The sequence below is a fragment of the Conger conger genome, chromosome 7, assembly GCF_963514075.1.
Source record: "Conger conger chromosome 7, fConCon1.1, whole genome shotgun sequence".
Lineage (NCBI taxonomy): Eukaryota > Metazoa > Chordata > Actinopteri > Anguilliformes > Congridae > Conger > Conger conger.
The window spans coordinates 51,203,542-51,222,045 of record NC_083766.1 but is presented as its reverse complement, the minus strand read 5'-3'; the positions used below and the strand labels follow the sequence as shown (position 1 = coordinate 51,222,045).

Genomic DNA, 18,504 nt, shown 5'->3' with positions numbered 1-18,504 from the left:
TTTGAGATTCCATGTTTGATAGTTGTGTGTGGTGGTGTGTGTCATTTAGTGTGTGAGTGAGTGAGTGATCATGTCGCACACTGCAGTGTGTGTGTGTGTTAGTGTGTAAGTGATTGTACAGCACACTGCAGTGTGTGTGTGTGTTAGTGCGTGAGTGATTGTACAGCACACTGCAGTGTGTGTGTATGTGTTAGTGTGTAAGTGATTGTACAGCACACTGCAGTGTGTGTGTGTGTGTTAGTGCGTGAGTGATTGTACAGCACACTGCAGTGTGTGTGTGTTAGTGTGTGAGTGATTGTACAGCACACTGCAGTGTGTGTGTGTGTTAGTGCGTGAGTGATTGTACAGCACACTGCAGTATGTGTGTATGTGTTAGTGTGTAAGTGATTGTACAGCACACTGCAGTGTGTGTGTGTGTGTGTGTTAGTGCGTGAGTGATTGTACAGCACACTGCAGTGTGTGTGTGTTAGTGTGTGAGTGATTGTACAGCACACTGCAGTGTGTGTGTGTGTTAGTGCGTGAGTGATTGTACAGCACACTGCAGTGTGTGTGTGTTAGTGTGTGAGTGATTGTACAGCACACTGCAGTGTGTGTGTGTATGTGTGTGTGTGTGTGAGTGTGGAGGTGTGCTGGGCGGTGTGTCTGGTTGCAGTGGGAGTAGGAGAGTGATGTGATTAAGGGGCAGCCTCATCTCCCCCAGCCCAGACACCTAACAGCTTCCAGATGAGACAGGGCAGCTCTGCTCCACCTCACCTCCCCACCACCGCCGCTTTCCATTCCCACCAGGTCATACACAGCACCCCCTCAGTCACGTCGGCTAGGTCGGGCCATACACTAGTACCCCATCCTTCATGCTATGTCACAGCTAGCGCTTCTCCTTGGTCCTGTGCTAAATAGCTATCCACGTGCACTGCTCCCACGCTAACACAGCTACCCGCTCTCACTGCTCCCACGCTAACACAGCTACCCGCGCTCACTGCTCCCATGCTAACACAGCTACCTGCTCTCACTGCTCCCATGCTAACACAGCTACCTGCGCTCACTGCTCCCACGCTAACACAGCTACCCGCTCTCACTGCTCCCATGCTAACACAGCTACCAGCTCTCACTGCTCCCATGCTAACACAGCTACCTGCGCTCACTGCTCCCACGCTAACACAGCTACCCGCTATCACTGCTTCCATGCTAACACAGCTACCCGCTCTCACTGCTCCCATGCTAACACAGCTACCTGCTCTCACTGCTCCCATGCTAACACAGCTACCCGCTCTCACTGCTCCCACGCTAACACAGCTACCTGCGCTCACTGCTCCCACGCTAACACAGCTACCCGCTCTCACTGCTCCCACGCTAACATAGCTACTCGCTCTCACTGCTCCCACGCTAACACAGCTACTTGCGCTCACTGCTCCCACGCTAACACAGCTACCTGCTCTCACTGCTCCCATGCTAACACAGCTACCTGCTCTCACTGCTCCCACGCTAACACAGCTACCCGCCCTCCCTACTCCCACGCTAACACAGCTACTGCTCATTAGCGCCCTGCGCACTCCAACCGGCAGGGCCCGGAGAGCCCTTTTTTATTACGGCTGACAGACGGCGTCCCCCACCGCCCCTCGCTGTCTGGCCATCCGAAACTGTAATTACACCTGCCACTCCGCCACCGCCACCGCTATATCGACGTTCCCATAAATTATGTACGCCTAAAAAAAGAAAGACCTTCCCCATCCCCGTCGGACAAAGCATTACTTAGCTTGATACGTGACGCTATCGGCTCTCGTGCACGGTGGTCGATCCCGGGGAAGGGCGTTTAATGAAGACGGGTCGAGAAACGGCCTGTTTAATGTCGCCGTGAAGATACGGCCATTATAATGTCGTAAAAAGTAAGTGGTGTAACGTCGGGTCGTGGATTTAAAAGGCTGCGTTTTGGCCGCGGTCCAGGGATGCTACTGTACGGCTGAATATTTCATGCAGGGGACATGAGGGACTCGTGGAGCATTAACGGTCGAGGCCGTTAAACGCAGCGTATTGTATTTTTTAAAAGATAGGAGGGTAAAAAGCCATTCGGGGGCGGTTAAGGAGCACTTGCCTGTGTCTGTGTCTCAATCTTCACTTCTCTTTCTGGAGTGCAGGCAGTGAACTTCCCCTCGTTCAGGAGCGTTTCCATCAGACATAATGGCCGGTGTCCTCGTTCCAACTATCATCGGTCCTTAGGAAAACAAAGGGTGCTGAAGACAAGCTCGCTGCCAAAAAAAGTATTTGTATTTCTTAATGAAAACAGTGTTTTCATTGAGAAGGTATTTACAATCTTGATCAAAGAAACTTTGGCCAGTGGCCCAGGTCACTTTACATGTGACCCTATATTTTCACAGTGTGAGACAGCCAGCCCTAATGAACATGTACTGTGCACATGGAAAATTAGGACTTCCCTACCCCCTCACTATTTGGATGTAGAACCCAGTTGTCCTCTCCTGCAGTTCACCGCTTCATGTTCTGTCTCCCTCGGTTTGGGAGAGAGCACGGACTAGCGTGTGTGTCGTCTTAAACGCAGGCTGCTAGCAACTGCTTCTTTTTGCTCTTCTTCCGGCACTCCCCCTGCTGGACTGAGCAGTCATTGCAGCTTCTGAGTACCGTGCTGCAGTCAGGCCTCGGGTGGCTGGTTAAAGAGGAAACTACGGCAGCTGAGACCCTCCTTCCCTCACTGACACTGTGGCTGAACGTTTGACTCTGGGACTGCCAGAGTTTCACTGGCACTCATTCCAGACTGACTAAAATCCAGGTTCAGAAAGTAAAAGGCCTCCTCTGTATGTGGTTCCGTTCACCTGGATTTGCTAGTTGACATTCTTCAGCCAGGAGGTATAACTGTTAGGTCAAATCAGCTGGGAGTTCGTGGGAGGAAGAAATAGACGGCAGGACTTTTACTTTCTGACCCCTGGACTTTCCACCTCTGACTGGAGGATATTGTTGTTGTGCTGTGCGGGGTAAGTTTAGTCCATTATGTGTCACTGGGGTGGAAGGGGCCCAGGGGGTGGCTGTCCTAGTAGCAGTGACTATAGCTCTCCCCATTAGACAAGGCTTCAAAGACATACATGTCAGGTTAGGTGTACTCCCTCCATTGCCCTTGCCCAAGGCACTGGTCTCAAAACTGGAGTTGGTCCCCTGGTGCTGCTCTGTGGCTGCCCACTACTCCTAATGACTAGGATGGGTCAAATGTGGAGGACAAATGACCCCACGGGGTTCAGTAAAGTATTATCTTATCTTCTCCCCTCCATTCAATTTATCCAGGCCTTGTCCGAGTGAGCCATCACAGAGGTGCCACCCTCTTCCTCATGCTCCTCTTCTTCTTCCTATCATTCTTCCTTCCTTCTAAGTATCGGTGCTGCAGGATGCCCCTTGGAGAGACAGCAGACACACTTCAAACACATCATTAACCACAGATCTCCTATGTACCAATTATGGGCAAAACCATCCAAAAACAACAGTCACAGCTCAATTTTGTATACATTTATAAATGTATACGTTGCTGTCTTGGCTGCAAGCCGCTGACAGAATACTATAGAAGTGAAGTCGTGTTATGATACATCATCTGCAACATTCTCTGTTGTCACTGTTCATATCAAATCTCACTCGCCTCCCTGCTGACCACGGCTAGAACGTGTTCAAAGACAAGCTGATTTCACACTGTTTTTCCACTGTGGGCAAATTCCCCATAAATAAAAAACACTCGCAGACTTACTCGGTATTTGTTTTTCTTTCGCTGACAGCGTGCGTTGAACACGTCTGTGCGTGGAGTAATTAAAGCTAAGGGAAGAGTGAAGCCTGCTCCGTGTATAAGTACGTGTTGTTGTACACAGATCATTAGCTGGAACTTGTGCTGAGCACGCGTTTATCTTGAAGGAAACTGTTTGCGTTGTAGTTTCGAGTCGCCGATGGAAATTTGACGCGGCTCGGTCGAGTCGTGCGCTCGTAAGAGTTTGTGTTAAGCGCAGCGGTTTCCTTTGCTATGATTGTGAGTAATCAGGGCTGTGGGAGACTCGGGGGCTGTTTCTTGTTTGCCTGCCATTGCTCCCCCACCCCCTCGCAACCCGCCCCTGGCAGAGTTGCGATTGCTATCTCCGTGCTAGAGTTGATACCTTTTTTTTTTGCTCGTGTCCATTAGAAAAGGAGCCAAAATGTGGGGCGTGCCAGGACCTCCTTAGTGCACCATACCTTCCCAAAATATGGCGGGGTGCCTGTCCCGAACTGTATCCCTCCAAACTAGCGCTCACCTGCGTGTGCCATCTCTCCAAAGCTCATTTGGCTTGAGGTTTAACTGCTTTCTTTAGTAAGATTGATTGCATAGGCTGTGGAAATATTTTTTTTGCCCTCATTATTTTATTGGATGCACGTATTTTGTTGTTGCTGTTATGGAAAGTGTAATAGAAACATGCATTTTTCTGGTGTGGTGTAAAACAAATGTGGCCAAATCTCATGTTTGAACAATGTTCAGATGTGCTCCGGATCATTGAAATAGTTGTAAAGCTTTCCCAAATTCATCTTTTATTTGAAATTTATATGTCGGAATTAAAATGTTATTCTCAGCTTTTGACAAAAGCTTTTTCAGGTGAGGGTTTGTATAGTTCTTCCATCTGTTTGTATTTGTAGTTCAAAAATCCATGATTAAAACAAAAAATCCACTGTGATAACATCAACCTCGATAACACTCAAGAGTATTTAATCTGTTTGCCGTGCAGGTTTGTTGGTCAAACCAGGTGTAAAATAATGTCAAACCTTTCACAAACATTAGGGCATCTTGTTTGAATTTAGACTTTTAAATTGATCTTGGCCGTTCATTTTAGCATATTTTGTGACAAAAACTTGGCATTGACAATAACTTCGCAACATATCACGCAACAGCAGAGGTCCTGAACTCAAACAACGGACATGTATGCTATAATCAGGCCCCCTCAGGTATGAACTGTCCACCTCCCCCACTCTACCCCATACACTGTCTGCAACATGGTGGTCTTTATGCTTTCATTGGATACCAGTGTTACATTTGCTAAACTGATTATTTCACACATGTTTGGTTTAATAGATTCCCCCCTCAACTAAAATGCCTTTAGTTTATTGCATGCACCTGTATTCTCTATAAGCACTGTTTAAGAACTGTTGGGGTGGCCCTGTCTTTCCTGTGTTTGTGCTAACACTAACAAGTGAAGGGTCACAAACTAGCCTGTACTGTACGTACAAACATAATATGCAAGCTGACAATGATGTGTACAGACCACCTTATATTCTTTGGTACTTAGAGTCCATTAATAAAGCTGGATTTACTGAAGTAATTACGTTTTTTTCTCAGGGGTAAAACGGCACATGCCCCAAATGAGAATCAAACCAGAAACCTCTGCTTTGTGTCACAAGCCCAGTGTGGTAACCATTATCTGCCATTCTAGGTTGGCTCTGTTGTGTTTTTAGTGAATTATTATGCTTTGGCCTTGTAATTCCTCCCTTGTATGTTACCGGTTTGGACTGCTGGCATCTATGATTATAATGATGATTTATTTAAATGTATTAGTTTATTTGACAGGGACAATGCACATTAATAAAATATAAGTTAGCCAAGGAGGCAGATACAGTTGTTGTTTTTAATACATTTTCAATAATGTCTAAAAACATGTTTTTACTTTGTGATTATGGGCTACTGAATGTAGATTGCTGGACTAAAATGGCAGTTTTTGTCAATTTAAAATGAAATCTACAGCACAATAAAGTCTGCAAAAAGTGAATGGGTCTGAATACCACTGTAGTCCCTGTCGTACCTGTAGTTCCTGGGGTACATGTATTTGGGCTGTCAGAAGAACCCTCAACATGCTCAACACACAACATACAAACTCCACGCAGAGTGTATCTGCGCCTGCCAGGACTGAAACCTGGAACCTCCACCTTTAAGATGCTATTGCCGTCAGTTTAAGTCAGTTGTGCTGTCGTAGAAGCAGGAGGTCAGGGCTGCGTCCCAATATCAGCGACCCGTCTCGCCCCATACTTACGGAGAGGTGAGGAGGTGATAGTGGAGGAAAGGAGGACACATCTTTTTGAATATTGGGACGCACCCCACATTAAGGAGGTATGTGCAAAATTAATTGAAAATTAATCTGTGATCTCTCTTCATGACACCATCTGAACGTATGTAAACTACCTGTACACTAATAATAAAATAGCTTATTCATGCAGTTAAATTCCCTCAGTGGAATACTACATTAATTGTTGAATTTATCAGTTTTTCCTCCAGCTTTCGGGCACATATTATACTGCGCTGTCCTGTAGTTGATTCGCTGGATGAATGTATGCAGATTGTTATCCTGGTGTCAAAGTAAAGTCTTCATGGGTCAACCCAAAAATTGAGGTCTGCAAGTTTCAGTTATTTGGACTGTTATTCTGTCGGATTGTCCTGTATGGCCCCTGCTAAAAAATCCAGCTAGGCCAGCTTGACTAGCTTGAAAATTTAGCTGCTCAAGCTGGTCATAAGCTGGTCTAGCTGGGTATGAGCTGGTCAACCCGCTATTTCTGGTAGCTTGACTGGGCTGGTAGCTACCAGCTGTTTGAAAACATAGCTTGAGCTGGTCAAGCCATGTCAAGCTGGGAGCTGGTCTGAGTAATCAACCAGCTACCATCTGTCTCAAAACCTCGCTTGAGCAGTTTTTTTCTGCAAGGGCCACTATCGCTGACCCTCTCCGAGGGCGAGAGAACAGGTGTCCTTCTCCCCGTGGGGCTCTCTGTCATGTCCGACACTGCCTCTCCCAGTCTTGGTCGACCTATGGCCGTTCCCTAGTCGGTGGCGTTTGGTTCCCATTGATTTCTCGTCCAGCCAGCTGTGTTATTGCGGAGATATTTCCCAGACGCCCTGCGGCCCTCCCTCCCCACGGCCCGTGTGCTTTATCCGCGGCGGGGAGACGCTCCAAACCCATCATTAAAACTCCACGCCATAACTCCTCTCCACATTCCGCGAGTGAGGTCATCACCCGCTGCTGCATTCCCCTGCCTCAAGTGAAGGCAAAATCATCTTTATTAATAATAATTAAAGGGAAAGATTCACAGTGCAAAAAAAAAACCCCAAAATGAGTCAAAACAATTACTTTAGCCATTTTGTTTTGCAAAATATCACAAAAACTATGGCAATGAGGTGAGGCAATGTTGACTAGTTTCAAGATTTGCCAACAGAGTAAGCATATTTCACTTGTGACGCAAGCTGTATCTTAAATCTAATATTTTCTACTTGAGGGGAAAAAAATAAGATTTTAAGTGTCATTACCAGACTAAAAGGCTTTTTTGCAGTGCACTTGCTTTCTTTTTTTAATTTAGGCTATTAAAAGCCCCATTTAACACGGCCTGAGCGGGGAGTATCCGTGTGAAAGATCACGCAGCCGTATTTTCCGTGTGCGCGCCTTACTGGTGTACTACATGAGTATCGCGTATCAAGCTGCCATCGTTTATTTAGTGTCCACAGCTGATTATTAGACGAGAATGCCTTTTTATGGGCTTTTCCTGTGGCCATGACTTTGACAGAGTGGATCGTGTTATTCCTCGGGCCAGACAGGCGACGGGGGGCAGCTGACAGCTGATAGGGGCAGCTGTGTAAACCGGACCCCTCAGGCCGTGACAGACAGTAGCCACGTGCACCTTCTCCTAGTAACACACCCTCATCGTAATGCACGCGTTCTGTCCGTTCACTTCCTGTCTGAATGGTTTCACTCTCAGAAATAAATTTCTTCAAGTTTTTCAAATTCCACAAATGTACGCTGAAAGGACAGTAATGTTCTCTTTGGGTACGAATGTGTACGTTTTCCGTGCAAAAGTGGTACAAATGAGTTATATATTGCTGGTTTGTGGTATAATTGTACATCATACATACCTATAGGGTGCTGCCTCAGCGACAGGCATTTATACCTTTTAGGCTCTTTTCGTACCTTTATTTCTGAGAGTGTTCATACTTCCTGCAGTGTGAGGGAGTGGACTTGGTCAGAACCGGCTGACCCGACAGGGCGGTGCCTGCCCTCCGGTTCTGGGGCTGGTGCACAGCTGTCCCGGTTTGGCTCTGGGCTCGGTGGGAGCTGAGCCACGATTCTGCTCGCATTTTTGTGATGCGAGGCTGTGCTGTGTGGGTTTATGTAGCCTGACATGCAGCCCTCCCCCAGACCAGACACAGCTCATCACTGAGCTATTACCTGAAGCCATTTCGCTTAAGGGCAGCGCCAAGCTGGGAGTCCATGCGTACCCCTTTTATTTAGACCCGCTCGTACATTGCCAAAAAAGCCTGTCCTAAATAATGTTTTTGTCTTGTAATGAGACTTAAAATCTTTTTTTTCCCTCTCAAATATTAGCTTACTGTTTGCTTGACAAGTTACATTTTCTCACCCCATCATAAAAATGAGTAAAACTGACTCACCTCATTGGCAATATTTGTGTCTTTTTTTTGGCAAAAAAATAAAAGAAGAAAAATTTTTTGTCTAAATATGACTGGAATACTTGTGGAAACTGGCTTATGTTTGGGGGTTTCCAGTCTACAAGTGTTCTGCACGTTAGAAAGTAGCAAAAGTGAGCTCCTCACCACTTTTTGAGGAGACATCCTTTGCTCTTTTTGGTCATTGATATGCAGTAGAGTGAAACATGGGTAGTGTGGAGTTGAGGGTAGCCTGTTATTCTGTCATTGAAACAGAGACACAAACAGGTGTTCACGGTGACAAGTTGAATTACAAAAGACAAAAACAGGCCTCCTTCACTGAAGTGACACATGTCTGATGAAGTAGTGTAGTAGAACTATGTTCACCTTAATGACCCTGGTCTCGAGAAGTGGGGGTTGTGGTGACTCCAGTAAAAGCCTCTGACTTCATCCAAGCTTGGTTCCTCGCTGCCCCAGGCAGTGTTGTTTCATCGATGTTAATTCTTTCCGTAAACATAGTATTCCAGCCCAGGGCAGACTGAGCGAGTCTCCCCCGACTCCTCTAACACCGCTAAGCTGCCGGCGAGGTGTACGTCTTCCTCTCGACCTCCTCGGGCATCCCGGGAAGTTCCGGGGCGACAGGTGTTAGCTTTCACGTCGTCTCCCCCAGTAAATCTGCTCGGGGCCCGGGGTCAGGGGTGAAGCCAGCGCCACTTGGGTGCCGGTGGAATTCCGTCCAGAATCTCTCCTCTCACCAGGGAGCCGGAATTAGCGCCATCTGATTACGAAGCCGTCCGTTAGCCGGGCGTTTAATTCGACCACATTCCCCGGGTGAAATAATCCTGTTATTCCAGAAAGCGCTGCCATGTTGCCGCATGTCCGCAGAGCAACTGTTTGAAAGGGGACTCCGTGACCCGGGACAGCCGGGCAGGCCCGCTGCGTCCCGTCAGATGTTTCAGACCCCCGATTGCTCTCGTACCGTGACGCGTAAAAATAGTTTTCTCTTTTAATTGCTGGGATTTACTATTTTTCTTTGCTCCGTCCCAGAAGGAAAGATTTTCTGGCCGAATACAATATAATGAGAGATGGCTATATTTTATTTGGCAAACACTTTGCCGTTCCCCAAAACATTCCCTGTATGTAGACATACTAGTCCAGCTTTACAGTGAATGGATGGAGTATACAACATTAACGCAAGGGTCCAGCAGAAATCTGTGAAAAATATAGCCTTCTCTGGTTTCCATACCATGAGGTTTGAGTTACTCGAGATGTGTAATTACATTCAGGCCTTTGGACATTTTTTAATTCCCCAGAAGAGCACTCAGTGGATGACAGAACTAATGCTCTGTCCTTGGAGGGGAGGTATCTCACTTTCTCAATCAATGTATACGTTGCTCCAATTAAGCAGGTTGCTTGGAGACAAAGAACTCCAGACACATTGCAGACCTGTTGATACTGCCAGGTGAGTAGTTAGACCCTGTCTAGTCATTCTTGTCTAGTCATTCTTACCCCAATGTTCAGAGAATAAGTATATATTAATTTGTTAATTCGATCATTCATTCATTTGTTCATTCATTCAAAAAATAAAATGCTGATTGTAGAGCCATATGTCGTACTGCCTTTTCTGCCCGCTTTCCAACTATTTTATAAGGTGGTTGTAATGCAAGTGTTGCTAAGAAACGAATGTCCCACGTAGGTAAAAAAGTTCAATCCCACTGGAAAACAATACAATTTTCAGTGCTGTGTGGTTTATGCAAAGCAGTGTGCTTGTAAGAAAAAAGCCTGCTAAATCTATTTGTCCCTTTTATTATTATTATTTTTTACATGTTTTGGCTGAGAAACATAAATAGGGCATTACTTATGTCGTGACCCTCATAATAACGCTGATGACAATAACAGGAATGAAAGCACGGTGAGGTGAAATCATAGAGAGACATCGTACCGCTTAGCAATGCAAGAGCGCAGCCAAAATGAGGTTGTCGTCCCGGCCTAGAGAGTTTTGGCATGTGTACATTTGCACTCAGGACACGGTTGGCATGTTGGATCCACCACTGTTTTGGGGGTTTGCTGTGAAGGATTTATGGAGATTATATTGTTTTAACGTCTTTAATGTGTTAACGTCTTTGGACATAGACATGGAAGTTCTCTCTCAGCAATGGTCTGGTTTGTTGGAATTGCAGTTGGAGGTCCACCTACAAAGGTCATAAGGAGAGGTAACTGGCCATTGGATTATTAGCAGGACACATGCATGGAATTTACATGGACTCATCTCATCGAATTTCACATCATAGTAGTAACCTGGTCAGACTTATGGTACCATAAAGTAGAGATCATCAAATCACTGTCCTCCAGGGCCGAGAACCGGTTTTCCACCCTCCCTTTACCTGGGAGTGAGGCGTGAAGACAGTCTAGCCAATCAGTTGTATTAATTGTTCAGTTGATTACCCAGGAGAAAACCAGGGCTGGATTTTAATTGGAGGGCCAGATTTGATGACTCCGTTATGAGACTAACAATTGTCTGTGTGTGTGTGTGTGTGTGTGGGGTGGTAGAACTCCTGTCTGACCCCCCTGGCCAGGGAAGATATGTGAGCAGGTGTGTGTGTGTGTTTGTATGTGCAGAAGGATATGTTTCAGTATTTCCATAATTTTAAGGACAGCATTTCTGCTACAAACAGCCAACCCACAAATATGATACAGCTGTATGCCTTTGAAGAGGTCACATATTTATATATCTGTCTGGAAATAAATATTTTCTTGTCCACAGCTATGCGTGTCCGGGTGTGTGGTGCGAGTTTATTTGTGTGTATTTGTATCTTTAGCCCGCAGTGAGGCTGTGTGCAGATGTCTGTTGCTGTATTCAGACCTGGGGGGACAGATCTATGTTTAAGGCCAGTAACTGTCCCTCCACACTTGGCCCCTGGGGATTTGCGGGTGAATTTTTGAGACGGTCCCCTCCCCCTCCCCCATGTCTGGAAGATGCATTAGGTCCATTAGGTCTGCGATCTCCATTGTCTTCAGATCATGTCTCCTGGCCTTTTATAGCCAACTCCTTAAGGGAGCGTCTGAAAATTTACCACCTTTTTTATGCTGTCTAATGATCTAAAGGTGCTTTTCACCCCAGTGGTCTACTTCGCTCTGCCTGTAACAAGCGGCAAGGTCGTGCCAGGATGTCTTTATTCCAACCCACTGCTGCATACTTCCTCAAATCTGGGGCCAATTCCTTTACCCCAGCAACGGGATCCAGACTATTCCCTAGTGAGGTCACGGAGGGGGCATTCCTCCAATTGACGAAACCGTAGCCCAGAAGATCAGAGGTGCCCCAGGTGCGAGGCTTCATTCGCAGTCAGGAGGAGGAGTGTCAATCATTGGCTGACACGAGGGGGCTCCTCGAAGCGTTGCACTCGTTCGATTGTGGAAACTTCGGACACGCGATGTGGCGTATCGATTGCAGGTGTGGGCTCGAGTACCTCTTTAATGTGCGCTTCTGGTGCCGTGCACGGGAGGAGAAATGCGTGGGAAGAGAGTTTAAGAGTTTAAGAGCGTTTGTCTGATGACAGGTATTGTCGATGAGCTCTTCTGGGCCTGCTCTTTGCCCATCACTCAGTGCTCTGCCTAGCAGAGCTCGTAGACTGAGTGGGTAGAGGAGCATGCCACTGGAATTTTCAATTTGACCTTTTCCTGGCATCGCTCAACTCTGCCTGTTTGGCAGACGCACCGCACCACAAATTGCGATGCTCCGTGTCTCTTTAAGGCTGGCGTGCACAACAAGTGCCAATCTGCTCGTAATTACGTATTTAATTATCTCAATCATATCTCCTGGGATTTCAAGTCTCTTTTTCAAGAGTGTCTTGGGCAAGGTGAGCAGAAGTGCATGTAACATGGTTGGAGACAGACGATAAAATTACAGAACGTAAGGTGAATATATAACAAAAAAATCAAACCATGAAAAAACAATCACAGTAATAAAATAGGAAAGCCAGGTAGAGCCGCAGACTACAAGTGTATCCTCAAGATTTTACCTTACTATAGTAGAGGAGTGAACCGGCATAGTTTATAGAGCTGTCAGAAAACACAGACCGGCCTTCCAGGACTTGCATCCCTGATTTAAAGGGTTTCTTATAGTGAATATTGTCTGTAGGTAGTTGCGGTAACGCTGAAATTAATTTTTTAGCTTGTGTACAGGTTTGTTTTGGGAGGGGTTATGAGTTATGAGTATGCTCTTTTCTTATGAGGAACCTGAGATACAGAGGAATGTGTGACAGGACAGGATGGGGGGGGGGGGGGGTCATGAACCAGGTGACAGTTTATCTGCCAGTCTGTCAGCCTTCCTGCGGACATGCGGATGAGATTTCAGGGGAAGAGCGTTATTTTGTTTCTCTGCTATCATCTTTCTCCAGCTCCCAGTCGGCTGTGTACTTCAGGTCAGGATGTGGACGTGGTTTCCCCTCAGGGATGTGAAAATGTCTTCATGAGGTTAGACAGTCTCTAGCCTTTTTCCTTTTTTTTTGCTCATTGGGTCACCTACAGTTTGCTGTTTGTGGCAGTCAGGCATTATATATAGCCTGTCTATTAGGGGTCGTCTGCCAATTCCTATCCTTGGCCTTGGCATTGCAGACAGGATTTCAATTCCAGCTGTCTGCAGGTTCTCCCCGACTGTGGGGAGGATCTCGGGAGAACCCCTCCCCCCCGATATTGTACAAATAAGCCCCCATTTTATCACCCCATACAAAAAAGCATTTAAAATATGCCTCTAGCAGCCTCCAGCCTAGTGGCTAAGGTGCTTGACTGGGACCTGAAAGGTTGGTGGTTCAAGCCCCAGTGTAGCCTTAAGATCAGTGCAACTGTTGGGCCCTTGAGCAAGGCCCTTTACCCCACATTACTTTTGGGGAGAGGGGGGTTGGCCCCTGCTTTGTCTAATCAATTGTAGGTTGCTTTGGATAAAGGTGTCAGCTAAATGATTGACTAATGTAATGTCAAATACAATGTAAAGTAATATGTACTCCACTCAACTCCTTGTCCAAGCAATGGTCCTGTCCCACCTGGACTATTGCAACCTGGCTGGCCTTCCGGCATCTGCCATCAGACCCCTACAACTGATCCAGAATGCTGCAGCCTGTCTGGTATTCAATGTTCCCAGACATTCACATGTCACCCCCCTGCTCAGCAACCTCCAGTGGCTGCCTGTTATGGCTCACATCAAATTTAAAACTTTGGTGCTCACGTACCAGGCAGTTAAGGGATCAGCCCCTGCATATATTCAATCACTTATCAAGACATATACACCAACAAGATCCCTCCATTCCGCCTTCATGCCCCTCACCACACCTGCACTTCTCGCTCACGACTGCTGTCTTTCCTGGTCCCACGGTGGTGGAATGACCTCCCTGTGGATGTCTGAACGGCAGAGTCTCTGACCTCTTTCAAACGCAGACTGAAGACTCATCTCTTCAGGCTGCACCTTTCCCTCCCTAACTCACCACCATGATTAGCCTCGTATATGCCATAGACTATAATGGCACTTATATAGTTATATATAGATATTGTTGTGTTTTGTATTAGCTATTGTATTGTTGTACTCGGGGTATTCTAGCTGCCAATCGTGGTATGCTAGTTTGGAAGTTGATGTATTCTTCAAGGGTTCCTATTGTGTCTGTATGGTCACTCTAGGACTCGGAACTCGTGTCCTCTCAGGTCCTCTTCACACTTGTTCCTGTGTTTGATCTGCACTTTGTTGTACGTCGCTCTGGATAAGAGCGTCTACTAAATGCCTTGTAATGTAATGTAATACATTACAGATAAATAAATGTAGAGAGGCTTTGCATTTTTTTATGGTAAAAAGTATATGGTGAAGTCTGGCTGTATAGGTGGTTTGCATTTTCATTTTTTTGCACAGGTAATGTTTTATCAGTTTGATGACAGTTTGAAATGCAACATTCCCAAGCAAATTTACCACAAAGTCTACAAGAATTTCTCTCACCTGTAAACTATGCATGTGTTGTTGGGGTTCATTTTTTTACATATTGTTTATAATACTTATATATACGCACGCGCACTCTCTCTCTCTCTCTCTCTCTCTCTCACACACACACACACATGCACACACACACACACACATATGTGCTTGAGTGTGCTTGATTTTTGAGGGTTTCACAAATGGAAGCCCTGCCTCCTTTGGTGTTCCGCTGCATTTTTCTATAGCGAGAAGTGGCGAAAACCTGTCATTATGGTTACCACAGCAACGGGCCCATACATAGGCTGGGGTAAAATCCTGTCCTGTCAAGTGTTGACAGTGATGACGGTTTATGTTAAGCCGCAATTGTGTGAAGAGAGAAGGGCTGCTATTCTTTTCAAAGTCACATCGTTTTCAAGAGCACGTAGGTGTGTTCTCTGGGAGCGATGACTAAATTGCCATGCTTTTATCTTGATAATGGCTAACTCAGCTGTACTTATGCATTTAAAAAAGGAGCTTAAACATGTTTTAAGTATTCAGAAAACAAGTCTTGAAGTGTTTATAATATAAATGAAGAGGAAGTGGTTGGACATATCCAACCCACGCCAAGATGATTCCAGGGACTTCATTGTGGAATGTAGTGCTTGTAGCCACAATATACTGTATCTATGGCACTTCAGGAGCCGATACTTAAACAGTTGGTACATCCCAACCAAAAACGTCCCCTGGGTGTGTGCATTTCAGAGAGTTGTCTAGTCTCTGGAAGAAAATACAGCTGGTTTCCAGCCTGGTTTTAAGCTTGTCCAGCTGGTTTCAAGCTGGTATGGGCATGGCCAAGCTGGCAACAAGATGGTGGATACAGCAACCATGCTGGCAAGACCATGTCCAGCTGGTGTGCCTCCACCAAATCCCAGATGGTATTGTGCTGGAGCAGAAGCTACTTCCAGTTAGAATCCATCTTAGGCTGGTAGCTGAAAATTCCACCAGGGTTGCTGTTTTATTAAGTGGCTTGTTGACATGTAAAAAAAAAAAAAAAAATTCAGGGAGTCAATCAAGTCCTTGTTTTTTGGTTTTTGCCTTTGCACAGTTAAAAGCTGCTAGGTTTGTGTGTGAATGCAGCCACATGTACTTGTAAATTGATGAATGAATACGTTTTCAGCTTGCAGGTGACTGGACTCTAAACTGCATCTTGGGAACTAATACACCCTCATTACTGTTAAAGATTAGTGAGGCTCACCACACCACATCCCCCCCCATACCCCCCAGACCGCTGCAATAACACATGTTTTGCAGATGTGCTGTATCTGTTTTATCAATCTGTCTGGCCCTGTTGAGCCTTCCTCCTTTGTGCCAGGATACATCTGGAATACAGCACACCTGGGGCTGGGTACAACATGTGGGGAATGGCACAGAATCATCCGCCATCTTGTCTGCCTTAACTCCCCCAGTAGAGCAAAACAGACAGAGCCAGCTGCTGGCATAACCAGTCTACTGTATGTGGTCGAATGTCTTTTTTATTGAAAGACATTGCAATTGTGCAGAATTCACAGGGTGCTAATAGCTTTTTCGATGCTATTGTTGTGCCTGTTCGCCGGTCCGCATTTGCTGACAACTCCCCTGCGTAGTTAACAGCTGCTTTCACTGTTGCCATGGTGTGGATGGCAGACTTCCCGTCTCGAACCTGAGGTGGCCCTGATGAACAATTTCACACATCCCACACTTTCCTCCTGTACCATTGGACACTCAGAGGACACAGCAGTAAGGCACATAGAAAATATGGTCTCCTACGATAAACAGCAACAGCAACTGTAAATGTGACAAAAAGCAAAACACCCTAGCCTGCGGTTTAAACAGACAGAGGAATGCGAATCGCTTTCGCCAGAACACTTACTTCTGCGGTCGGTGACCTAAACCTCTTTTCAACTCCTTTCTCCCCTTTGTTTTGTTTATTGAGCCTGTGCTAGTTGTGTCTGGGCAGTGCATGACATCAGCTCTGGCTGCCACATGTCACTCAGCCCCGCCGTGGTGGCCTGAACCTGACCCAACGCCGGTCCCCTTATTGCCGCACAAGAAAAACACCTGCGGTGTGAAGTCATAGACATCCGTCAACATCTGGGGAAAAATATGAATCTGACGAAAGATATATTCAGCGTAACTAGTTAGCGGGCACCCAGGGTTGTCAGTGGAGACAGAATTTAAATCCAGAGAAAAGTTTTGTTTGGATCTGCGTTCTCCCTGGCCTCCACCCAGGTGTGGGTGGAGCGCACCGTGTCAGTTCAGGGCATGTTCAACGAGGTGATTTGTGTTTTTATTTAAATATGCCCCATTGGACCCAGGTCAGCTAGTCCTGACTTAACCCCTACCTACTGTAATTTGTTATTTAGCCGATGCTCTTATCAAAAGACAGTTGATTAGACTAAGCAGGGGACAGTCCCCCTAGAGCAATGTGGGGTTAACAGCATTGCTCAAGAGCCCAATAGCTGTGCAGATTTTATTCTGTCTTATTATGTATATGCATAATTTTTGTTTTGGTTGTTCGACTCTTGGTGCTGTTTGCCTGAAAACACCTGCTCCTATGCCGTAGGAACACCCAGGTTTCAATCACCTGGTTTTGCGAATTAGCACATTTTTAAACTCTCTGACCCATGGACTTTACACCCCTGCTCATACGCAAGGTGACCAGATGTTCCGCTTTTCCCAGGAGCAGCCTGCATTTCAGCATTTTTCATGTGTCCCGAGTAATTTAGAGAAAATCTTGGCTTGTCTTGTATTTCCTTTGTACTATATTTCAGTGGGCTTTCTGACTGTAATAATTGTACATTCTCATTGCATTATTTACACAGTCCTCTGAATCCGGTCACCCTAATTGAAACACCTGGTAAACACAGACACAAACGCAGCTGGTTGGCCAGTTCTCCCAGCTGAACATGGTGTAGCTGGTGTATCAGTTCTGACCAGCTTCCAGCATGACATGGTTTGACTAGCTCACGCTAGTTTGAAACAGCTACCCACTCAGACAAGCTTGGCCATGCTGGTTGACCAGCTCATACCCAGCTAGACCAGCTCAATTTTCAAGCCGGTCAACCTAGCATAGCTGTATTTCACAGCAGGGCGGCCTGTCTCTGCCTAGCCTCCCTTCCCTGATGCTCCCTGATCTTCGACCCGCACCACACAGCCCGAGAGGCTTGGCGGTGTCATGGCACCCTGGCTCGGGACCTGGCCGGTCGCGGTGCAGACGACGGCGGGGGCGTGGGGGTGTTTGGAGAAGGAGGTGAAGCGTGAGAAGCGTCTGCTCTGCGGCCATTGGCCGGCGTGTGTTTCTAGTCTGAACACACGCCGGGCAGCGCCAGTGGGCAGCAAGATGAAAAGCAAACTTTACCGAGCAGCAGGAGGGACAGCCCCGCTGTTTTGCAGCCAGCTCTCATTCCGCCATTTTGTACCCAGAAGGCATTGAGGCAGAAGGAGGGCTGCGGAGTTTGGCCCGGCCGTGTTTTTGCTTGATGACTCGTTTTACTTCTCTGCCCGTAAGAAGCAGTTTCATCTCAAAGGCCACATTAGGCATAAATTACGCGTAATCCCTCGTCAAACTGAAATGAAAATAGTTTGTTCTGAATGATGGAGGGGAATTAAGTTTAAATGATCTAGAAAAGCGTACATGGATCCAACACAGAATGACGTCCCTCTCCCGTTCTCTCTCTCTTTCTCTCCTTCTTGGTGTCTCTCTCTGCAGAGTGTATGAACTGCACTGGCTACGCCGGCATGAATGACAGACTGAGCCTCATTGAGTCAAAGGTAAGTCTTGCACTACACAAGTAAAACTGGTCAGAGGACGCCAAAAACATCCTGGCTGTTCGCAGTAAAGATTCTTGAAGGACATACCTGGAGTGACAGCCCTCATCTCATCCCTGGAGGGGAAAATAAATATCTGAACCGCAGAGGGCAGAGAGTTGGGTAATTTGTCCAAAATAAATCAGCGTTGGGCCAGGTTGCACAGTAAGAATTTACTTTTAAGGACAAGCCCTTTTTTTCTGTGCGGTTAGGCCAGGATACTTTTACTGTAGAGATTCTGTCAGAGGACTGCACTGAAAGACATTCATCACCACCGGTTGAAAAAGCGATATGTAGGATTTTTTTT

At 46.4% G+C, this 18,504-nt stretch overlaps 1 protein-coding gene across 1 annotated transcript in view; it reads left to right on the top strand.

The window, feature by feature from the left end:
• LOC133132321 (collagen alpha-1(XXVI) chain) overlaps window positions 1–18,504 on the top strand; it is a 56,248-nt gene that overhangs the window by 21,041 nt on the left and 16,703 nt on the right. Inside the window, exon 4 of the mRNA XM_061247664.1 lies at window positions 18,100–18,161. Coding sequence (XP_061103648.1) covers window positions 18,100–18,161 — 62 coding nt within the window. The remainder of the gene's footprint in view (window positions 1–18,099; window positions 18,162–18,504) is intronic.